Here is a 25,672-nt window from a genome sequence, read left to right as displayed (position 1 = left end):
ACTTTAATTGCTTGGGCAACTGCTGTTTTTCTAATCTGGGATAGCTACTTTTATTATTATTATTTTTTGTCGGGTTATAATTTGATTATAGTTGAAATTTTGAGTTTTAAAGGATATATTTTATGGAACATATATTTTTGAAAAGCATTTTCATGCTCCTTTTGTTTCCTTTAACTGAAAAAAATTTTTAAGTAAACTCTGATACTTAGAGAAAATTTCTCTTTTTTCCCTTTCTAGTGATATTTGGGCTCTGGGGTGTGTCCTATATGAGATGTGCACACTTAAACATGCAGTAAGTAGAAGTTTCAGAAATATTTTAAAAATTATGTCCTAAAGTACGTGTAATATTTCTGTTATTTAAAAATCACATGGTATCTTTCAGATTGTATTCTCTTGTATTAGAAATTCTGTCAGTTTTTAAAGTTCTCATCTTTTCTCAAGTATAAATTTAAATTGATTTTCCCATAACATATATGCATATATTACATACATACATTATATACTTGTTATTATAATACATATGTCATATTTTTTTCCAGGAATTTTTTAAGATTTATTTATTTTGAGGAGACAGAATCTCCAGCAGACTCCCTGCTCATTGAAGAGCTGGAATGGGGACTTGGTACCATGATCTGAGTCATGACCTAAGCCGAAATCAAGAATTGGACAGTTAACCAACTGAGCCAGCAAGGCATCCCCCCAGAAAATTTTCTAGTGACAAAAATAAACTTGCTATCTTTTTAATGTTACATTTACATGTGAATTTGATATTTTAACTTAACAATTTTTGTTTCATCTTAGCAATTTTTCTCAAAACACCCAGAGTATTTGGATTGAATTCTATTTGAGTTTGGAATTGAAATTAAAGAATATTTTTCAACATATTTATCTAGGGATTTTATCAGTTCAAATACTCTTTAATTAAAACTTTAATTTTGGGGCAAATGGATAGCTGAATTGGTTAGATGTCCAACTCTTGATTTCAACTCAGGTCATGATCTTAGCATGGTGATTGAGGTATGATCCAGCCCCGTGTTGGGCTCCATGCTCAGCAGGGAGTCTTCTTCCCCCACATGAGCATGCTTTAAGTATGTGTGCACTCTCTCTCTCTCAAATAAATCTTTAAAGAAATTTTTTTTTTTATTTGAGACTTTGTTGAGCTGGCACATAATACATCCAAAAGTTTTGTCTTAAAGTTGGATTTTAATCCCTTTCCATTTCAAAATTTTACTTTTTAAAAATCCTCCCTTGAGGGTGCCTGAGTGGCCCAGTCAGTTAAGCATCTGACTCTTGATTTCAGCTCAGGTCATGATCTCGGGATGGTAAGATAGAGCCCTTCAATGAAGGGCTCCTTGATGGGCATGGCATGAGCCTGCTTGAGATTCTCTCTCCATCTCCCTTTGCACAGACTCCTGCCATGTGCCCATATGTTGGATTGCTCTCTTTAACAACAACAAAAAATGCCCTATTAAACAATAATGTATTTTCATTACAGAAAACTTAAGAAAATAGATAAAAATATAAAGAAGTGAATGAGTACCAAAAGCGTTTCTTCCAATTGCTGATGAGTACCTGTAATATTTTGTGTCCTTCCAGGCTTTCTTCTAGATTGATTTGTGAAATGAGGGTTTTGGGGGCAGCCCTGGTGGCTTAGTGGTTTAGTGCCACCTTCAGCCCGGGCGTGATCCTGGAGACCCAGGATCGAGTCCCACATCAGGCTCCCTGCATGGAGTCTGCTTCTCCCTCTGCCTGTGTCTCTGCCTCTCTCTCTCTCTCTCTCTGTCTCTCATGAATAAATAAATAAAATCTTAAAAAAAAAAAAAAGAAATGAGTGTTTTTTCCTCTCTGCAGTTTATATTGTATAAGTTCTGCAGACTTTTTTTATTGCTTCATATTATTTGGGGGATATTTTTTCTTTGTTGTGTTTTTTTCTTGGCTGCATACTCGTTTTCTGTATTGCCTTACAAGAGTGTAGATTGCCAAAGTTATGTGCAATGGATTATTAGATTTTCAGATTATTTGAAGAAATTGGTCAGTTTTTTGACATAGTTATTTTAGGACTAAGTCAGTGTATTTTCTTTCATTTTTTTCATCTATGTTCTGTTATCATTGCTTCTGGATTTTGGAATTATTTACTCATAAGTAGACACATGAAAATAAGTAATTCACTAACCTTTATGAAAAGTTTGTCAGCTGAGAGACCGTGAAAAATCGTTGTAGTGAAGGTAATCTATAATTATGCATTTAGAATTCCATCTGGGTACTTGGATATTTTTAGACTACTGAATTGTAGTCAGACTTTAATATGCTGAATAATCATATTTTAAATGTCTAGGGAAGTTCAAGGCTTAGCAGAACTTTTTTATGCTTGGTACAATCGCCAATACCTAATTTACAGCATGTTTTGTTAATGTGTATATTAAGAACATGTTGACAATGTAGAACCCGTTCTATACAATTTTAGCAGAGATGTCAAAAGCTTAATTTTATTTACTTGCAAAATGAAATCTTTAGATTTTAAACTGCCCTATGGCCGTTGGTCTTCCTTTTCTTTCTTTCTTTCTCCTTTCTTTCTTTCTTTCTTTCTTTCTTTCTTTCTTTCTTTCTTTCTTTCTTTCTTTCTTTCTAATATTTTATTTATTTATTTATTCATGAGAAGGACAGAGAGAGAGGCAGAGACACAGGCAGAGGGAGAAGCAGGCTCCATGCTGGAGCCCAACATGGGCCTCGATCCCGGGACTCCAGAATCACGCCCCCCAGCCCGAAGGCAGGCACTAAACCGCTGAGACACCCAGGGATCTCCGGTCTTCTCTTTTTTAACTTCAGTTAGAGTTTATGTTGTGTTACTCCTAAAATATACTATTTCCATTGATATGACTTACATTCCCCTTTGGAATATTTGCCACATTGCTTCATGTGTGGCTTTTGGGAACATCACACACTTAAAAATAATAATGAGCAGTGAAGAAAAGAAATTAATACCTTCTTTTTTTCCCCCTAAGATTTATTTATTTGAGAGGGATAGGGCCCATGTGCACAAGTTGGGTGAGGGGACAGAGGGAGAGAATCTCAGGCAGACTCCCTACTGAGCTTGGAGCCTGATGCAGGACTTTATCTCACAACCCATGAGATCATGACCTGAGCCAAAATCAAGAGTCAGACACGTAACCTTCTGAGCCACCCAAGTGCTCTAATACTTTCATTCATTATATTTTTCCCAGGTACTTTTTGTTTTGTAGTCTTGTTCCATTTACTGCAACAGGGGCATAGGTAGGCAGGTCTTAAGTGAAGACTACAAGGTTTGTTTTCATCTTTATTATTATTATGTTCTTATAAAATCCTTAATATCTTTATTCTATCTTGCAGTGTTTTGAATAAATAAAAATCTTAGAGTAAGCTATAATGTTTTATGAGGACTGATATTCTCTTAAATATGTTTATTAATAACCAAGTGAACTTTGTTCTGAAGAAATATGCTAAAAAAGGAACATATGCTGATTAAAATATTTGTAAGAGGATTGTATTTCTGTTCTATAGGAAAAGGACTATTTCTCATTGTTTATTCCTATTTTCAATTTATGTGTGTTTCATATATGTTAATTTATTTTCTGGATTTTAGTTCGAAGCTGGCAATATGAAAAACCTGGTACTGAAGATAATATCTGGATCTTTTCCACCAGTATCTTTACATTATTCTTATGATCTCCGCAATTTACTCTCTCAGTTATTTAAAAGAAATCCTAGGGATAGACCATCAGTCAACTCCATATTGGAGAAAGGTTTTATAGCCAAACGCATTGAAAAGTTTCTCTCACCTCAGGTATGTTTGTTTGTTTGTTTGTTTAACTTTAGAACAGTACGGTTATGATGCTTAACTAGGACATAACCTATGTTTTGAGGAGAGCACATCACAATTCTGGGAGAATTAGATGCTTTTTTTCAGATGACACTGGAGTCACCTTTCTTTCCATTCTCATATTTTTCCTCTTTGGATTTGTGTTCTGGTTGTGAATCTATAGGAGGGAAAACATTCCTCCTGTGTTTCCTCTTAACACTTACTGAACTTCTTATCCTTCTGATCACTAAATGTGTGGTAGTTTTTCCCACACCAAGGACTTCTGCAACACAGCTGGGTGTCCTACAGTTTAGTTCAGTTCTGGCACTACCTGGAAATATAGATCATCAGATCCCAAAATCAGATGAAGGAGTGCATATGGCAAGGTCTGAAAGGGTCTTGGGTACAGGAGCTTCTGTTCCAGTGAAACTGGGATGTGTTAGCCTGCTGGCATGTTTACCAACACAGTCCAGTCCTGTTCTTCAATATTTTATGGAAGCTTTCTTACATAGACACGATTGATTAAATTATTGGCTCTTAGTGTTTGACTCAATCACTAGTCCCTTTCCTCTCGAGGGGAGTAGTGAAGCTGAAAGTTCCAGCCCTCTAATCGTGTGGTAGATTTCCTTGGCAATCAGCTTCCATCCATAGGGGCTTTCTAGATATCACTTTATTAACATAAATTCAGGGGTAGTTGAAAGAGATTCAGGAATAAGAAAGACACCTTTATTCTCTTACCATTTAGTTACTTTAAGGGTTTTAGGAGCTGTGTTTGCCAGGAACTGGCATCAAATGTGTATTTCTTATTCTAAATCACAATATCAGAAAATCATTCCTTTGTCTTTGGTTTTTTTTGTTTTGCTTTCCAATTTTTTTTATCATGGTAAAATATACACAACATAAAATATTCGTCTTAGCCATTTTTGAGTGTGCAATTCAGTGATATTAAATAGATTTTCACTGCTGTGCAGTTAATACCAGCATTCATCTTTACAACTCTTCATCTTGTAAAACAAACTCAGTCCCCCCCCCTTTTTTTTTTGAAAGTGACTTAATGCTTTATTTTGTAAGAAAATATCTTTTTTTTTAGATTTCTTTTTTTATTTTTTTTTATTTTTTTTTATTTTTTATTGGTGTTCAATTTACCAACATACAGAATAACCCCCAGTGCCCGTCACCCATTCACTCCCACCCCCCGCCCTCCTCCCCTTCTCCACCCCTAGTTCGTTTCCCAGAGTTAGCAGTCTTTACGTTCTGTCTCCCTTTCTGATATTTCCCACACATTTCTTCTCCCTTCCCTTATATTCCCTTTCACTATTATTTATATTCCCCAAATGAATGAGAACATATGTTTGTCCTTCTCCGATTGACTTATTTCACTCAGCATAATACCCTCCAGTTCCATCCGCGTTGAAGCAAATGGTGGGTATTTGTCATTTCTAATAGCTGAGTAATATTCCATTGTATACATAGACCACATCTTCTTTATCCACTCATCTTTCGATGGATACCAAGGCTCCTTCCACAGCTTGGCTATTGTGGCCATTGCTGCTATAAACATCGGGGTGCAGGTGTCCCGGCGTTTCATTGCATCTGTATCTTTGGGGTAAATCCCCAACAGTGCAATTGCTGGGTCATAGGGCAGGTCTATTTTTAACTCTTTGAGGAACCTCCACACAGCTTTCCAGAGTGGCTGCACCAGTTCACATTCCCACCAACAGTGTAAGAGGGTTCCCTTTTCTCTGCATCCTCTCCAACATTTGTTGTTTCCTGCCTTGTTAATTTTCCCCATTCTCACTGGTGTGAGGTGGTATCTCATTGTGGTTTTGATTTGTATTTCCCTGATGGCAAGTGATGCAGAGCATTTTCTCATGTGCATGTTGGCCATGTCTATGTCTTCCTCTGTGAGATTTCTGTTCATGTCTTTTGCCCATTTCATGATTGGATTGTTTGTTTCTTTGGTGTTGAGTTTAATAAGTTCTTTATAGATCTTGGAAACTAGCCCTTTATCTGATATGTCATTTGCAAATATCTTCTCCCATTCTGTAGGTTGTTTTTGAGTTTTGTTGACTGTATCCTTTGCTGTGCAAAAGCTTCTTATCTTGATGAAGTCCCAATAGTTCATTTTTGCTTTTGTTTCTTTTGCCTTCGTGGATGTATCTTGCAAGAAGTTACTATGGCCGAGTTCAAAAAGGTTGTTGCCTGTATTCTCCTCTAGGATTTTGATGGAATCTTGTCTCACATTTAGATCTTTCATCCATTTTGAGTTTATCTTTGTGTATGGTGCAAGAGAGTGGTCTAGTTTCATTCTTCTGCATGTGGATGTCCAATTTTCCCAGCACCATTTATTGAAGAGACTGTCTTTCTTCCAATGGATAGTCTTTCCTCCTTTATCGAATATTAGTTGACCATAAAGTTCAGGGTCCACTTCTGGGTTCTCTATTCTGTTCCATTGATCTATGTGTCTGTTTTTGTGCCAGTACCACATTGTCTTGACCACAGCTTTGTAGTACAACCTGAAATCTGGCATTGTGATGCCCCTGGCTCTGGTTTTCTTTTTTAAAATTCCCCTGGCTATTTGGGGTCTTTTCTGATTCCACACAAATCTTAAAATAATTTGTTCTAACTCTCTGAAGAAAGTCCATGGTATTTTGATAGGGATTGCATTAAACGTGTATATTGCCCTGGGTAACATTGACATTTTCACAATATTAATTCCGCCAATCCATGAGCATGGAATATTTTTCCATCTCTTTGTGTCTTCCTCAATTTCTTTCAGAAGTATTCTATAGTTTTTAGGGTATAGATCCTTTACATCTTTGGTTAAGTTTATTCCTAGGTATCTTATGCTTTTGGGTGCAATTGTAAATGGGATTGACTCCTTAATTTCTCTTTCTTCAGTCTCATTGTTAGTGTATAGAAATGCCACTGACTTCTGGGCATTGATTTTGTATCCTGCCACGCTACCGAATTGCTGTATGAGTTCTAGCAATCTTGGGGTGGAGACTTTTGGGTTTTCTATGTAGAGTATCATGTCATCGGCGAAGAGGGAGAGTTTGACTTCTTCTTTGCCAATTTGAATGCCTTTAATGTCTTTTTGTTGTCTGATTGCTGAGGCTAGGACTTCCAGTACTATGTTGAATAGCAGTGGTGAGAGTGGACATCCCTGTCTTGTTCCTGATCTTAGGGGAAAGGCTCCCAGTGCTTCCCCATTGAGAATGATATTTGCTGTGGGCTTTTCGTAGATGGCTTTTAAGATGTTGAGGAATGTTCCCTCTATCCCTACACTCTGAAGAGTTTTGATCAGAAATGGATGCTGTATTTTGTCAAATGCGTTCTCTGCATCTAATGAGAGGATCATATGGTTCTTGGTTTTTCTCTTGCTGATATGATTAATCACATTGATTGTTTTACCGGTGTTGAACCAGCCTTGTGTCCCAGGGATAAATCCTACTTGGTAATGGTGAATAATTTTCTTAATGTACTGTTGGATCCTATTGGCCAGTATCTTGTTGAGAATTTTTGCATCCATGTTCATCAGGGATATTGGTCTGTAATTCTCCTTTTTGGTTGGGTCTTTGTCTGGTTTTGGAATTAAGGTGATGCTGACCTCATAGAACGAATTTGGAAGTACTCCATCTCTTTCTATCTTTCCAAACAGCTTTAGGAGAATAGGTATGTTTTCTTCTTTTTTTTTTTTAATTTTAATTTTAATTTTAATTTTAATTTTAATTTTATTTATTTATTTACTTATTTACTTATTTACTTATTTATTTATTTATTTATGATAGTCACAGAGAGAGAGAGGCAGAGACACAGGCAGAGGGAGAAGCAGGCTCCATGCACCGGGAGCCCGACGTGGGACTCGATCCAGGGTCTCCCGGATCACGCCCTGGGCCAAAGGCAGGCACCAAACCGCTGCGCCACCCAGGGATCCCTGGTTTCTTCTTTAAACGTTTGATAGAATTCCCCTGGGAAGCCATCTGGCCCTGGACTCTTGTGTCTTGGGAGGTTTTTGATGACTGCTTCAATTTCCTCCCGGGTTATTGGCCTGTTCAGGTTTTCTATTTCTTCCTGTTCCAGTTTTGGTAGTTTGTGGCTTTCCAGGAATATGTCCATTTCTTCTAGATTGCCTAATTTATTGGCGTATAGCTGTTCATAATATGTTTTTAAAATCATTTGTATTTCCTTGGTGTTGGTAGTGATCTCTCCTTTCTCATTCATGATTTTATTAATTTGAGTCTTCTGTCTCTTCTTTTTAATAAGGCTGGCTAATGGTTTATCTATCTTATTAATTCTTTCAAAGAACCAACTCCTGGTTCTGTTGATCTGTTTCACAGTTTTTCTGGTCTCGATTTCGTTGAGTTCTGCTCAAATCTTTATTAACTCTCGTCTTCGGGGTGTAGGATCTATCTGGTGTTTTTTCTCTAGCTCCTTTTTTTTTTTTTTAACTTTTTTTTAAAATTTTTATTTATTTATGATAGTCACAGAGAGAGAGAGAGAGAGGCAGAGACATAGGCAGAGGGTGAAGCAGACTCCATGCACCGGGAGCCCGACGTGGGATTCGATCTCGGGTCTCCAGGATCGTGCCCTGGGCCAAAGGCAGGCGCTAAACCGCTGCGCCACCCAGGGATCCCTCTCTAGCTCCTTTATGTGTAAGGTTAGCTTTTGTATTTGAGTTCTTTCCAGTTTTTGAATGGATGCTTGTTGCGATGTATTTCCCCCTTAGGACTGCTTTTGCTGTATCCCAAATATTTTGAACGGTTGTATCTTCATTCTCATTAGTTTCCATGAATCTTTTTAATTCTTCCTTAATTTCCTGGTTGACCCTTTCATCTTTTAGCAGGATGGTCCTTAACCTCCACGTGTTTGAGGTCCTTTCAAATTTCTTGTTGTGATTTAGTTCTAATTTCAAGGCATTATGGTCTGAGAATCTGCAGGGGACGATCCCAATCTTTTGGTATCGGTTCAGACCCAATTTGTGACCCAGTATGTGGTCTATTCTGGAGAAAGTTCCATGTGAACTTGAGAAGAATGTGAATTCAGTTGAAACTCAGTCCCCTTAACCAGTTACTGCCCATTCCTTCTGTCACAACTCCTGGCATTCACCTCTCTACTTTCTGTCTTGGGTTTCTAACTGTAAAATTATTATTTAAAAAATAATTAAATTCAATATAGTTAACACACACAGGGTTATGTTAGTTTCATGTGTACAATATAGTGATTCAATGATTCTGTACAGTCGTGCTTATCAAGGTAAGTGTACTTTTAATTCCCTTTACCTATTCCACCCATCCCCCTATTCACCTCCCCTCTGGTAACCATCTCGAGTTGAAAAATTATTAAACATTTCTGTGCCTCACTGACAGGTAAACAATGGCATTATAAATATATCATCAGGTGATTATAAGAATTAAATAGAAAGTGATAATGTACATAAAGTGCTTAATGTCTAGCATGTAATGAGTGCTCAATATATTCAGTATATATTAGATATTATCAATGTGTCATTTTATTATACTAATATGTATATGTTAGTATCTTAAGGTATTATAATTATATTCTATTTGGCAATTATTGGAAGTTTTGTGGGCATTTATATGTATAACAGATTGTTGATTTAAAATTTTTCCTCTGGTACTCACATGTATAATAAGTATTTGTTGAGTTGAACTGAATTTTACTTTGACCAGATTTACTAAAAAATTATATCGAATCATTTCTACAAGTTTTTGATACAAGTATGCTCACTTGAAACTGGAATTATTTATTACATATTCTGTATGGCCTTTGTTAATTTAAATGATCACTGTTAAACTCCTCTGTAAATCATGCATCTAACAAAGTCATAGTTTTATTACTTTTATATGCTCATGGGCTAAGAGGGACATGTCATGTATTCTCTGACTTAATAGAATATCTGCAAACAATTTTCAGAAAACAGAGATGTGAATTTAACTGTTACTACCAGGAGAACACAAAATTAGTTCGCAAAAAGCCAAGTAAAATGTATAGATTGAAGGTTAATTATATAGGACATAGCAAGAATCTCTGAAACATAGGTGTCTTATAAGACTCCTTTGTTAGAAGTAACATTTTCAAGGACAGATTTATGATGCAATATACTATTGTTTTTTGGCAACCACTGGCGAAGAAAGAATAACTTCACTGAATCTTGCTGAGGCCCCCTCCCCCAAAAAACCGTAGTTAGGACATACAGTTTCTTTTTTTTTTTTTTTTTTTTTTTTTTTTAGGACATACAGTTTCAAGGTTGAAGCACTGAAATTCAGCTAGCCAGCAATGAAAGAAAATGTTCAAGCCTCATGTATCAAAATTTATTATATGCAAAGAAAAAAGGACAAATTATTAACAAGTGGAATATTTGATAGTATGTTTTAGTATATGAATAGCTCTTTGTTGCTATTTAGACATCACCTAGATTTCATTTTTTATGAAAATCTCTTCTTTGGTTCCTAAGTTTTATTTTCTGCTATATATCACTTATTCAGTATTCTAGTGAGAAAGTTTATAATACATTTTTAAAGGCTTTAACTTTGAAACAATTTGTGAGCTTTACTGTATAACATATGAACTACTATAATGTTCTGTAGGTTTTTGAAAAATCTCTTCTTCCTAAATTCTGTCAGCCAGGGCTTAATAGAGCTTAATTTGCAATCTTACACACCTTGAAGGAAGCTTGACAAATCATGGATAAGCTCTGATTTCTTAGGAATATAGGTGCTGTCCAATAGTAGTGCTTTCTATGATGTGAAGTGTTTTATATCTGCATTGCCCAGCATTGTAGCCACTAGCCACTTGTGGTTATTGAATACTTAAAATGTGCCTAGTGTGACCAAAGGGCTGAATTCTAAGTTAAATTTACTTAAAATTTTCATCAAAATAACTACATATGGATGGCAACTATATTGGACAACACAGCATAGAGATTTCAGAATCTTTTTGGATTCTTTATGCCCCATCTCTTAGTTCATATTTGCATTCACACAAAAAAGAAAGACTCACATTCAAACAATGACAGAAACTATCCAGTTTGGGGCACGTTGGAGTTCATAAAGCACCCATTTTCTTCTATGCCAAAGAAAGGGGAAACATGCAAGTGTTTAGAAGAGAAAATATACTCTGCTCAGAATTGCCTGTGAACCACACCTTCACTTAATTTATTTTTTGGTGCAGTAGTTTTCAAGCTTTAGCATACATTAAAAAAAAAAAATCACTTGGAAGGCATTGCTGGGTCCTATCACTACAATTTCTATTTTAGTGATTCTGAGGTGGGAGCCCGACAATTTCCACATTTAATATGTCCCTGGTGATGCTGATTCTGCCACTAGGAGACTTGAAAACTGCTTTTTGGGGGACCCTTAAAGGGACAGATGACCATCTCAGTCATGGTTTTATGCCTGTTGGAGCTTCTGTTCCACTGCTACTGTGTGAATATTCTCTCCAGCAGGCCTCATTTCTCTTGAAAAAAGAAAAATTAATTTGCTTTCCTTTCCCCACCTCATAAGAAAAAGCAGGTTTAAACTGAGTTAAATCTGGGATCCCTGGGTGGCGCAGCGGTTTGGCGCCTGCCTTTGGCCCGGGGCGCGATCCTGGAGACCCGGGATCGAATCCCACGTCGGGCTCCCGGTGCATGGAGCCTGCTTCTCCCTCTGCCTGTGTCTCTGCCTCTCTGTCTCTCTCTGTGTAACTATCATGAATAAATAAATAAAATCTTTAAAAAAAAAAAAAAAAAAAAAAAAAAAAAAAAAAAAAAAAATAAACTGAGTTAAATCTTTGTTGGTGTCATAGTTTCGCACTTAAAAAGAAAAAAAAAAAACAGTAGGGAGGAAAAATGACTTGCGGGAAATACTAATGATTTTTGGTTCTCAAAGATGTTCATGAATGCTAGGGAATAGGACCTGGAGTATTTTAGTAATAGTAAAAAGATACTTGTTGAATTATGTAAGAATAATTGAATATTTTTCCATGAGTATCTTTACAATTACATATTAATAGGAGTGAAAACTCATTGGAGATACGGAGAAGATTCAGAGTAAAGTTGAAATAACTGATAGGTTAATCTGAGAAGGGGGTAATTAAGAGATTATTAGTTTTGAGGTAAACGAGGGATTTGGCTGTATATAGAACATAGAGGCTTTTCCAGATAAGACATAATTGTGTTAAATTGCTGAGTTCGTGTGGGCCTTTGTTGTTCATTAGGTTAATTTGAGAAGAGAACATGTCTGGAAAAGTAATAAAATTTATGAGTCGAAGGGAATTAGGATGAGAGGGCTTTGGTGAATGGATTACTAAGGTTGAATAAATACAGTTTATCTGATACCATATGTATGACTGAAAAGGGGGGAAAAATGTAATCTGATTAATGGGTAGGTTTTTTATTTTGGAAATTTAACATCTTTTCTAACTTTGTCCTCTTTCAATCTAAGCTTATTGCAGAAGAATTTTGTCTAAAAACATTTTCCAAGTGTGGAGCGCAGCCTATACCAGGTAAATGAAATTTAATATGAGTCCTTTAACCTGTATGCAATAAACAATATACTAATACTAATTAGTAATACTTTCTAATTATACTAGAGATATATGTAGATATAATAAGTTGGGGTTAATTGTAGATAAATTTAGCCCAGAGGGAAATGAATCTTTAAATTATTTTTGATATATGACAGTATACAACACTTTCTGATGAATTAATAATAAAATTTCCATTTCTTGTCTGCCTTATTTAAATGAAATCTATCTTGAAGTCTTTCGTCTTTATCAGTTGCTTAGCTGATATTCTGAGCAGATTTTCATAAAATGTCTTAGTCAAGTGTAAATCTTTATATATCTATCTTTGAAAAATACTTCATATTCTAAAATTTTTAAAAAGCGAATTATTATGAAGTCAGGTACCTTACCAAGGTTAATTTTCTTTTACTGTGGCCTGTAGCAGGAGACCATTTGTAGGATTGTCAGTATGGTTATATACTCTGTGTGTGTGTGTGTGTGTGTGTGTGTGTGTGTGTGTGTGTGTGAAGGAAATTATATTTTTTCTTCATAGGCTGATTTCACGATGGATTTTTAAAATCAGAAGTTATGTAAGATTTGAAGAGTATATTGTTTTTCAAACATAATGCTTTGCATATTCTCCATTTTGAGTTTGAGTAAATTAATAAAAATAAATACCATATTATGACAGTGAGTCCATGTAGCTGGAAGTGATATGGCAGTGGTAAGGCCAGCCATATTTAGCTCTTCCTAAAGACCCTTAGACCCATCCTCTCAGTGTGTGGAGATTGTCAGTCCCTGGGAAATCAATTTACTCTAAACAAAATTCACAAGAGAGACACACAGCAGAATCAGCAATGTCTCTCCTGGCAGCCAGCCCTCATGAGAAGTCAAATCTTAATCAAAGCCTCATTGTCAGAGAGACCAGAATTACTCCTTGTCAGCAGATTCTTTCCAGTTAGATAAGCCTACATAGGAATTAGAAAGTTATTTTATTGTAACAGGAGTTGGATGAATGAAATGTGGAATAGCATGAGGCTAAAATAGAAATTTTATTGCTGATGGGCTAATAGATACTTTATGGGCTCCATCTCCCCATATTAAGCTTTATCCTACTGGTAGCCTTTTCACTGAGAAATACCCCCAAATCAGATTCCCATCTTTTCTGGAAGTAATTGGGAGCTATTCAATATTTTTCTCTTGGGAATCATTTTTATACTTTTGTGACTTTAGTTCCTTCTTCAGTATGTGTACCAGTATATGTATTTCTTTGATTGTTTTAATACATTTAGCCAAGTTACAGTGTTATGATGTTGTATATATGTATTCTGATTTCATCTCACAGTTGAACTCTCAGAGGGAAATTTTTTTCTTCCACTTTTCCTAGTTCCTAGTTAATATCTTTGAGAGATATAAATAGTAGACTTTCCTTTAAATTTCTTCAGTTTAAGTGTTTTTCTTGAATTTATTATTGTTCTTGGACTAAACTTTATCTAGGCTTCATTAAGAATTGGATACATAAGGGGCACCTTGGTGGCTCAGTCAGTTGGGTGTCTGTCTTTGGCTCGGATTTTGATCCTGGAGTCCAAGGATCAAGCCCCATGTCAGGCTTCCTGCTTAGCAGGGAGTCTGCTTCTCCCACTCCCTCTGTCCCGCCCCCCCCCCCCCACTCCGTACCCTTTTCCTGCTCACTCTCTCAAATAAATAAAATATATTTAAAAAAAGAATTGGATAAATAATTGCTCTAGGGCCTATCCTTGTATATAAATTTTTATGTATCTCTGATTATTTCTTTGAAAGCAATCCATAAACATTGTTCTGGATATAGATTGCTCTCTAGAAAGTTTGACCATTTTATATTCCCACTGATAGTGTATAAAGGTACCCATTTTAGGGGACCCTGTGCTATAATGATTGTTTTAAAGTGTTTGTTTTTCTGTAGGTCTGTAGGTATAGACATCATTCAGACTGTAGATGAAGAAAGTATTAAAGTTGTTCAGAGTAATTGTATTAGTGTTTAACAGTTGCTCTTGAAATTTATGTGCTAGTTTTGAGAGTAATTTCTAAAACAGTAAATGTTTTTAAAAATATTTTTAACAGCTTTATTGAATTATAATTCTATACCATTCCGTTCACCCACTTAAAGTCTACAATTCATTGTTTTTTAGTATATTCACAGATACATACAGTCATCACCCATAGTCAGTTTTAGGGATGTGCTTTTTTTTAATACGAGAAATTTCAACATCTTAAAGATGCATGGCTTTTTGCTTTTTTAAAATCCAAAATGTCTTTAATATCAAATAGTTATAATGAAGGCATGTGTTAAGGAGTGAACAGGATTTTTAAAGTCTCAAATGCTGTCAATGATTATAAAAATGAAAAAGTTATCTTGAAGAATTTTGAAATTAAAGACTTAATATCAACAACTCTAGGAAAAACTCTGTATCTTTTCATGTAGCTAAAAGACCAGCTTCAGGACAAAGCTTGGCTTCTGTTGTGTCTGCTCAGAAAATTACAAAGCCTGCTGCTAAATATGGAGTACCTTTAACATATAAGAAATTTGGAGATAAAAAATTGCATGAAAAGAAACCACTTCAAAAACATAAACAGGTATGATCATATTACAAACTGTATATTAGTAACAAATTAACTTGATCTTTTTTTATTGCAGCTCATCAATTCAGTTATCTTGATACTCCTATAAGATTGTTTTTATTAAGTTACTAAAGAACATGGCTATTCTCTGCTTCACCAGTCTTCTAAAACTAAGAAGACTAACAGAAGTCACAAAGAATTATTAGTAGATATATTAAGTAGTTGGTGCAATAAAAAGAAAGTGACATCATCAGTGAAATCACTTTTGAACAACCTAAGCAGAGCCATTTATTTTTGTGCATAAATCAAGTAAATATAATATACTTTATAAAATGTGGGAAAATTTTGTATTTGAGAATTCACAACCAAATAAATCAGAATCATAGAGCTGGAAGGAATGTTATTATACAGTCTATAATATTTCAGATGAAAAAAGTAAGGCCTGTAGCATTTAGGTGAAATTCCCAAGAACACAGTTTGGTTGCAGGAATTTGACGTTTTTTTCATGTCAGTAGCTGCATACTTTGGCATATGAAACCTGTTTTGTTTTGGACTACATATGCATATGCATGTAGTCCATGCATGCATATGTACCAACACATGTGTTTAGATATATATGAATAGTGAACACTGCTGTAAGAGAAATCTGAATTAAAATCTATCATAAGGCAGTTCAAATGATTACTGTAAATTAGTCTTCAAATAAGTTGTATAAGTCAGCATCCAGTCAGGAGAAAAAAAAACACATAATAATTTGAGGAGAGTTTAACATAAATAATTAGTAACTATGTTTAGAGAATTAACTTTAAGGGATAAAGAACTCTAGAGAATATAGGAACAGCAGATATGGGAAGCAGCCACTACTCCTAGCAGTGAGACACAATACCCAAAGAAGGAATAGATTTTGGAAGATCTCCCCAACCCCACCCTTAACGGCTGAGATTCAAACCTGATTGGGTATGGTATGGCTATAACCCACTGGATGGTGGCGTTCACTGAGGTGTCATAGGCTGAGGCTGGCATTCATAAAACTTTCCACTGTAGAGCTGCTGAAGCTCCTGGGAACCTGCCTAGAGTGCCAGTGAAATGTACTGGGAAGCTGCTTGGGAATCACTGAATCTACTAGGTAGGAAGCCTGCTGGAGTGCTGCAGGTGGAAGTTGCCAGTGTTGCTGAACTCTTTGGTAGTAGGCTGGGATGCCAGTTGGGTCACCAGCAGAATTTGGTGGTGGGAAGTTGGCTTTGAGGCTTGCTAAAAATCACAGGGAAGCTAGCAGGGCAGCAGCAGAACTCTCCTGAAAGCTGCCCACACAGGGGTGAATGTCAGTGTGCCCCACATGCCACGGGAACAAGAAGAAAGAAAGCCTGCTAATCAGAAACAGAAGCCATGTCCTCTGCACCTCTCAAAATCAGCTGCTGACAAAGCTTAACATCATGTTAGCAAGCAAGGAAGTGTTTATATTATCTAGCTTCTCACAAGGAGGACTATGAAGGGTGAATTTGCATTTGAGAGGCAATATAACTGGCACACAAGTTTTCCCTCCCTCCCTCCTTTCCTTCCATCCTTCCATATAACACTTGTCTAGGTGTAATAGACCAATTCCAGCATATGTTTTATCCCTCTTCTTTAATCACCAGAAGCCCTGGACCTCCTGACTTTTCCTTCATTAGCTGGTCCCTCCATATGGTTCTGGTTGTACCCTAATCTGACCCCCACCCTCTTGCATATCTCCCTGAACTCTTCCAGAAAGCCCTCTATAGCACATTACCAGCAAAATCCCCTGTATTCTAAACTTGTAGACATTTTCTTCTTTTTGCTCTAAAACCTTTCTTGTCCCTGAACATACTGTTGTACAGCTCTCTTACACGGTGACTGCTTTCTCTAATCCCTTAATACCACTGCGTCTAAAGTAGGATGAGGAAGGTGTTTTCCTTGCTTCTCATTGCAGCATTCTTCCCTGCACCCTAACCATCCCCTCCCCCAAACTTTTGAGGCTTTTGCTACCAGACTCTATCACCTGTTAACCCTCTGTGTTAGGGTCATCTACAGACTGTCATTTTTAGATTTTAACACTTGACTCCTGGTCACCCTTCCACACTTGGGATTCAGTATCTTGGTGAATTCAGTATCCAAAAAAAAAAGATCCTTCCAATATTACACAGTCTTTTATTTTCTTGATTGTTCTCTTTCAATGATTTTGTCTACCACCCTCACCTGTAATCATACCATGACATTTATCGTTATCAGTTATAGCAACTCTTCCATAGTTTCAGTTATAAGCATCCTATGACTTACCACTACTTTCTGTGTTTCCAGGTTATTCCTGGAGGACTCTGCCTCCACAACATCTTTGTCCTATGTGGATCCCAAGATTTTTACTAGTTATTTTCAATGTCCCTCTCCTCTCTGTCTCTTTTTTTTTTTTTTTCCTTTTTCCTTTTTAAAGATTGTATTTATTCATGAGAGACACAGAGAGAGGCAGTCACAGGCAGAGGGAGAAGCAGATTCCCTGCAGGGAGCCTGATGCGGGACTTGATCCCAGGAGCCCCAGGATCACGCCCTGAGCTAAAATTTTTGGTTGTTATTTATTCTTTTAAAGAACTATCCAGAAGACCCATTTTGTTACTGTGTTTAGCAAATTAATAAATATTAAAAAACCAAAAACTGCAGAGAAACAATAATGGTTAACTCTTGAGAACACTGGGATGGGGGTACCTGGGTAGCTCAGCAGTTGAGGACCTGCCTTCGACTTGGGGTGTGATCCCGGGGTTCTGGGATTGAGTCCCACATCGAGATCCCTGTGAGGAGCCTGCTTCTCCTCTACTTGTGTCTCTGCCTCTCTGTGTGACTCTCATGAATAAATAAATAAAATCTTAAAAAACAGACAAACCAAAAACCGCCACTGGGATGTGTCTTTATTCCATGAGGGTAAACAGTAGGAAAAAAAAGAGTTTTAATAACTATTTTCTTTAGAGAAGTAATCCGCTAAGATTATCAGTAGTAGCACTAAAGATATTACAAATTAATATAATTCCTTTACCTGTTGTTCCTAAGAATTCATATCTAACACCAGCTTATTGACATAAAAAAACATAAAATATGCTCATATAGAAAATATTCAGTGACAAAGGTAATACCCTACCAAATAAATACTGTATTTATGTTTGTATATTGAGCACTTTTTAGAACCTGCATCCACCAGTCTCTATAATGCTACAGAATTGTGAATCTGAACTAAACTGAACTTAGTAACTTAATAACTAGACCTTGTATGTACTTTTTTGTTCCTTTGTTCATTACATACCCCTTCCTCCTTTTTAAAATGTTCTTTTCTTTGACTCTTTCCTATGTAGGTGCTTGTGATATTGATACTGTATTTTGTGAGCCCTTAATACAAAGTAAAGACACTGTTTCTTCTGCCCTCAAGCATTACAGTTTAACTAAAGGGAGATAGGCTTGATAAAAAGCAAAAGGAGCAATTTGTGTGAGGACTGTTCATATTGTTAGCTTGTAGGGTAAAGAGTATAATATTGGCATTATGTCCAGGAGCGCTGCTGCATAGGTAGTGTGGTATTGATGTTTATAGTTCTCCACTGATCTAAGGGAGGTAGGAAACACTCAGATAAATTGTTTTCTGAAGACTTTTATAACTCCTTTAGCACCTCATATGTATCTTCTAATGCTGTTTTATTAGACTCTTCTCTGAAGTTAGGGACCACGTTTTGCACAAAGTGGGTGTTTAATAAGATTTTTTTTAAATTAGTGAATAAATGATTAAATTTCTGCTTAGACTGCATACTGCCATGGTCATCGTGTTCAGTGCTACTTTGTAGCAGCAGACAGTCTCTTGTGCCAGCCCTTGAGGCTTCTTGTACCCCACCCAGGCACCACTGTACTGCCACTACCCACTGTCTAGTCATTTTGTTGCTACTGAGGAGTTTGCTGTCCACTGGGTGACATATTTCAACAAGCCAGATATTGATGCCTACAAATTGAATAAAGGGATGAAGACGCTTGTTGGCTGTGATCTGGTTCTGGAACCCAATATCATGGATGCTACTTTGCAGGCATGTAGACACCTAATGATTTTGCTAATGTAGTTCACATTGTCAAGGTTGTTAAAGACAAAGTAAGACCTCATGAGGAGCTCTACCCCTGTGTCATCTAGGAACTTAGACTCATTTTAGCTGAACTGGAAATCTCCACTCCAGAGGAACTGGGCCTTGACAGAGTATAAACCCCACGGATGGGCTTCTCAAGGTTTATTCATAATGCTACTTTTTTTTTTTTAATTTTTATTTATTTATGATAGTCACACACACACACACACACAGAGAGGCAGAGACACAGGCAGAGGGAGAAGCAGGCTCCATGCACCGGGAGCCCGATGTGGGATTCAATCCCTCATAATGCTACTTAATTTTAGACAGTCACCTGGAAATGCTGATGATAACAAATTACCTTATTCAAACAAGTTTTCCGTTATCGAGTACCAAACCATATAATGGTAACTTGGACTTTACTAAAAGGGAAATGAGTTTGAACTGAAAAGGGGGAAAAATTTGAATCAGGAAAGCAATATTCTTTAATAGTTTAATAGTATTTAGTAGTGTTAAAGACAATGAACATAGGGGTATATACATCGTTTCAAACTAGCATTTTCATTCCCTTTGTATGGATACCTACTAGTAGAATTGCTGGATCCTTTGGTAGCTTTATTTGTAGTTTTTGAGGAACCTCCATAGTGTTTTCTGTAGTGGCTGCACAAATTTACATAACAACCAGTAGTGCTCTAAGGGTTGGTTCCCTTTTCTCTACATCCTTGTCAATGCTTGTTATTTCTTGGCTTGTTTGTTTGTTTGTTTGTTTGTTTTTCTTGGCTTTTTTGATACTGTCCATTCTGACTAGGCCTGTTATGCCATCTATGTGTCTCTTTTGAAAAATGTCTATGCATTACGCTGCCTGTTTTTTAATCAGATTACTTTTTTTGTTGTTATTGAGTTGTATGTACTCTTTATATATTTTGTATATTAACCTCTCATCAGATATATGATTTGCAAATATTTTTTGCAAATTTTTTTTTTTTTTTGATTTGCAAATATTTTTTCTCCCATTCATTAGGCTATTTTCCATTTTGGTGATGGCTCCTTCATTGTGCAGAAGCTTTTGTTTCTTTACCTCTGGAGTCAGTTCCAAAAAACATTGCTAAGACAGATGTCAAGGAACCTACTGCCTGCTTCTAGGAATTTTATAGTTTAAGGTTTTCATTCAAATCTTTAATCCATTTTGAGTTGATTTTTTAAATATGGTGTAAGGAAATTGTCCAGTTTTATTCTTTTGTGTTTAACTGTACAGTTTTCCCAACACCATTTTTTAGAGACTGTACTCTTTTAAAGAGTTGTATAGTTTTGCCTCCTTTGTTGTCAATTAATTGTCCATGTACATATATATGTGTGTGTGTGTGTGTATGTACATATGAGTTTATTCCTCGACCCTGTTCTGTTTATCTTTGTGTCTATTTTTATGCCAATACCATATGTTTTGATTATTGTAGCTTGGAGTATGTAGTTGATGTTTGAACAAGGCAGGGGTTTAAGGGCACGAATTTCCCATGCAGTGGAAAATATGTGTATAACTTTTACTTTCCCAAAACTTAACTAATAGCCTGTTGTTGACTGGAGGCCTTACTGATAACATAAACATTCAGTTAACATGTATTTTCTATGCTATAAGTACTATATATCATATTTTTACAATAAAGTAAGCTAGAGAAAAAATGTTTTAAAGAAAAACATTTTAAGAAACATACGTTTTCAGTACTGTAAAAAATCTATGTATAAGTGGATCCATGTGGTTTATATTCATGTTGTTCATAGGTCAAGTGTAGTTTGAAGTCAGGGAGCGTGATACCTCTAGTTTTGTTGGTTCTTCTTTCTCAAGATTGTTTTGACTATTGGGGTCTTTTGTGGTTCTACACAAAATTAGAATAGAATTATCCTAAAATTATTAGAATTATTTCTATTTCTGTGAAACATTTCATTGGAATTTTGATAGGGATAGCAATGGATCCGCGATTGCTTTGGGTATTATGGGCATTTTAATAATATTAATTGTTCCAACCCATGAGCATGGAATATTTTTCCATTTGTTTGTGTGGTCTTCAGTTTCTTTTATCTTTTATTCTATAGTTTTTATAGAGGTATAGTTTTTTATCTTATTGGTTAAATTTATTCCTGTGTGTTATATCATTTTGAACAAATTGAATAGATTTCTTAATTTCTTTTTCTGAGAATTTGTTATTAGTGTATAGAAACACAACAGATTTTTTTTTCACAACAGGTTTTTGTATATTAATTTTTTATCCTGCAACTTCACTAAATTCTTTTATTACTTATACTAGTTTTTTGGTGTAATCTTTAGGGTTTTTTTTATATATAGTATCGTGTCACCTGCAAATACTGACAGTTTTATTTTTCCTTTCCAATTTAGATACCTTTTATTTCTTTTACTTGCCTGGGACTTCCAGTACTATGTTGAATAAAAATAATGAGCGTCCTTGTTTGGTTTCTGATCATAGAGGAAAAACTTTTGTCTTTTTACCATTGAGTATAATGTGAGCTGTGGGTCCACCATAGATGGCTTTATTATGTTGAGGTAAATTCCATCTATATCTACTTTGTGAGAGTTTTTACTATAAATGATGTTAAATTTTGTCAAATTATTTTTTGGCATCTGTTGAGATGATCATATGTGGTTTTTATCATTTATTTTGTTAATGTGATTTATTATATTGATAGATTATGGATGTTGAACCATCTTTGCATCCCTGGAATAAATACTTCTTGATCATGGTGTATAGTCCTTTGTATGTATTGTTATTTTGGTTTGGTAATATTTTGTTGAGTATATTTACATCTGTGTTCTTCAGGGTTACTAGCTGTAATATATATATTTTTGGTAGTGTCCTTGTCTAGTTTTGATATCAGGGTAATGCTAGTCTGGTAAAATGTGTTTGGAGGTTCTCCTTGTTTAACTTTTTGTAAGAGTTTGAGGAAGATAGGTATGAAATCTTCTTTGGATGTTTAGTAGAATTCACCAGTGAAGTCATCTGGTCCTGGACTTTTTTTGTTGTTGGGAGATTTTTGAATATTGATTCAACCCCTCTACTAATAATTGTTCTTTTTCAGATTTCTGTTTCTTTATGATTCTGTCTTGGAAGATTATAAATTTAGGAATTTATCCACTTATATCTGGCATATGATTGTTTATAGTAGTCTCAGGATTCTTTGTATTTCTGTGGTATCAATTGTAAGTTTTCCTCTTTTATTTCTGATCTGAGCTCTTTCTGTCTCCTTTTTTTCTTGGTGAGTCTACCTGAAGGTTTATTTCATTTATATTTCACTGATCTTTATTATTTTCTTCCTTCTAACCTTTGGGCTTCACTTACTCTTCTTTGTCTAGTTTCTTTAAATTGTTAAGTTTAAAAGTGAGAAACTATTGTTAAATTGTTGCTAGTTGTTTGATATTTCTCTTATTTCTTGAAGTAGGCCTGTATTGCTATGAATTTTCCTCTTAGAACTGCTTTTGCTGCATCCCATAGATTTTGGTGTGCCATATTTCTGTTTTCATTTGTCTTTAAGTATTTTATGATTTCTCCTTTGATTTCTTCTGTGACTCAGTAGTGTTCAGAAATGTGTTGTTTAATCTTCACATATTTGTGTGTTTTTTCCAGTGTTCTTATAGCACTGATTTCTAGTTTTGTAACATTCTGGTCAGAAAAAATGCTCGATATGATTCCACTCTTCTTGAATTTTTGAGTCTTACTTTGTGGCCTAACACATTATGTGTCCTGGAGAATGTTCCATTTGCAGTTGACAGTGTGTATTTCACTGCTTTTGGATGAATGTCCTGTGTGTATCTATTAAGTCCATCTGGTCTAGTGTTTTAAGTCCAGTGTTTTCTTATTGATTTTCTATCTGTATGTTCTATCCAGTGATGTAGTGAGGTGTTAACATCCCGTTATCATGTTGCTGTCAATCTTTCTCTTTATGTCTGTTAATACTTGCTTTATATATTTTGGTGCTTTATACTGGGTGCATATATTTTTTCTTTTTTAAAGATTTTTTTATCTATTATTCATGAGAGACACAAAAAGAGAGAGAGGCAGAGATATAGGCAGAGGGAGAAGCAGGCTCCATGTGGGAGCCCAACGTCAGACTTGATCCCGGGAATCCAGGACCATGCCCTGGGCTGAAGGCGGCACTAAACCTCTGAGCCACCTGGGCTGCCCTGCATATATATTTATAAATGTTATATCTTCATGGTGGACTAACTTATTATGTAGTGCCCCTCTTTGTCCTTCATTATAGTTTTTAAAAAAAATTTTTTGGCGGGGGTCTGTTTTGTCTGAGTATAGCTACACCAGCTTTCTTTTCTTTTGCATAGAGTATCTTTTTCATTCATTCACTTTCAGTCTGTGTGTGTCTTCTCTTCAGAAGTGAATCTCTTATAGGCAGTATGTAGGTGTGTCTTTCTAAAACATCCATTCAGCCACTCTGTGTCTTTTGACTGGAGAATGTAGTCTGTTTACACTTAATTATTGATACATATGTAGTTATTGCCATTTTGTTCATTGTTTTCTGGCTGGTTGTATAGTTCTTCTCTCTTCTTTCAACTTCTTTCTCTCTTCCTCTATGTTTTGATGACTTTCTTTAATGTCATCTTTAGATTTTTTTTCTCATTTTATTTTTGCATTTACTGTAAGCTTTTGCATTGTGATATTGTGAGGTTCACATATACATCATCCTATGTGTATGAGAGCTTAAGTTGACAGCAACTTAAATTTGAACACATTCTAAAACTCTGTTTTCCCCCTTCCACATGTTATATTTTTGATGTCACTGTATATATTGTTTTGCTTTATGTATCCCTTAACTAATTATTATGGTTTTAGTTAGTTTTACTACTTTTTTCTTTTTTTAAACTTGTTAGTATCTTTATAAGTGATTAATTTTTACCATTTCCAGTGAGACTTTTGTGTGTTTTCTTGTTATTAATTATTGCTATTTCAAGTTAAAGAAGACCCTTTAATATTTTTTCTAAGGCTGATTTCATGGTGGTAAACTCCCTTATTTTGTTTGTCCAGAAAACTCTTTATCTTTCCTTCAAATCTGAGTGATAATCTTGCCAGGTAATCGTAGGTTGTAAGCTTTTTCCTTTTAGCACTTTGAATGTGTTGTGCCACTCCATTCTGGCTTGCAGACTTCCTACTGAAAAATTGAACAAAAGTTTTCTGGGGTGTCTCTTGTATGTAACAATTTGCTTTTCTCTTGCTGTTTTTAAGATTCTCTCTTTACTTTTGACATTTTAATTATAATGTGTGTTGGTGTGACTTTCTTTGGGTCCATTTTATTTGGAACTCTCTGGGCTCCCTGAACCCAGATGTTCACTTTCTTCCCTAGAATTGGGAAGTTTTCAGCCATTATTTCCTCAGTTAAGTTTTATGCCCCTTTCTCTTTCTTTTCCTTCTGGTACCCATATAATGCAAACATTATTCCACTTAATGTTGTTTCAGAGGTCCCTTAAGTTATTTTCATATTTTTAATTCTTTTTTCTTTTTTGATTCTCTGTCTGGGTAGGTTTCATGACTTTTTATCTTCCAACTCACTCATCTGTACTTGTACTTCAACTTGTCTGCTGTTGAACCTCTCTATTGTGTTTTTCAGTTCAGTTTTTGTATTCTTCAGCTCTGAGTTTTGTTTGGTACTTTCTTATGTTTTCTTTTCTTTTTTCTTTTTTTTTTAAGATCTTATTTACTTATTCACGAGAGACTCAGAGAGAGGCAGAGACATAGGCAGAGGGAAGAGAAGCAGGCTCCATGCAGGCAGCCCGATGCAGGACTTGATCCCTGAACCCCAGGATCATGTCCTGAGCCAAAGGCAGACGCTCAACCGCTGAGCCACCCAGGCGTCCCTTTCTTATGTTTTCTTTGTCAAGGTTCTCACTGTGTTCACCTATTCTTCTCCTGAGTTCAGTGGCATCTTTGAATTCTTTATTAGGTTGATTATTTATCTCCATATTATTTAGGTCTTTTTCTTTTCTTTTTTTAATTTTTTAACAGATTTTATTTATTTATTCATGAGAGACATAGAGAGAGGCAGAGACGCAGGCAGAGGGAGAAGTAGGCTCCCTGCATGGACTCGATCCCAGGTCTCCAGGATCAGGCCCTAGGCTGAAGGCGGCGCTAAACCACTGAGCCACCCGGGCTGCCCTATTTAGATTTTTTTTCTGAGATTTTTGTCTTGTGCTTTTCTTTCATATTTATTTCCTCATTTTGCTTTCTCTTTTTTGTTTCTATGTATTGAGTGAAAGAGTACCTCTCCCAGTCTTGAAGGAGTGGCCTTGTTTTGGAGTGTATTCTTCTGTCTCCCTATGTTGCTTACCTTTCTGTATTTGTGTCTGTGGAGTATATGGAGCAGCTAATTTTCCTAAACTTGAAAGAATGATCTTGTATATGATTGTCCCTGATATAGACTATGTGTGTTTGATTACTTGTGGTGACTGTCTGGAGCTCTGGCTGATGTGGCCTGAAGGTTAAAGGGCATTCTGTACTAGGGCTGCCTTGTTGGGATGGTGTGGGCAAGAGTGGACCTGTTGCTATGTGTGCAGAGGGTGCCCTGGCAGGACAGCTGAAGCTGAAACAGGTCCAAGCAAGGGATCCTGCAACTCTCA

At 35.9% G+C, this 25,672-nt stretch overlaps 1 protein-coding gene across 21 annotated transcripts in view; it reads left to right on the top strand.

The window, feature by feature from the left end:
* Positions 1–25,672, top strand: part of NEK1 (NIMA related kinase 1) — a 228,957-nt gene that overhangs the window by 49,452 nt on the left and 153,833 nt on the right. For all 21 annotated transcript variants that reach the window (XR_007405808.1, XM_049101052.1, XM_025462838.3 and 18 more), the window contains exons 9-12: positions 238–292; positions 3,620–3,820; positions 12,283–12,343; positions 14,805–14,956. Coding sequence is in view for 20 of the 21 variants with exons in the window: in XM_049101052.1 (XP_048957009.1) it covers positions 238–292; positions 3,620–3,820; positions 12,283–12,343; positions 14,805–14,956 (469 nt within the window). In the remaining variant the exon portion in view is untranslated. The remainder of the gene's footprint in view (positions 1–237; positions 293–3,619; positions 3,821–12,282; positions 12,344–14,804; positions 14,957–25,672) is intronic.

The sequence above is a fragment of the Canis lupus genome, chromosome 25 (genome assembly GCF_003254725.2).
Source record: "Canis lupus dingo isolate Sandy chromosome 25, ASM325472v2, whole genome shotgun sequence".
Classification (NCBI taxonomy): Eukaryota; Metazoa; Chordata; class Mammalia; order Carnivora; family Canidae; genus Canis; species Canis lupus.
Note: the sequence above shows the minus strand (reverse complement) of the source record. Positions and strands in the feature narration are given on the sequence as shown.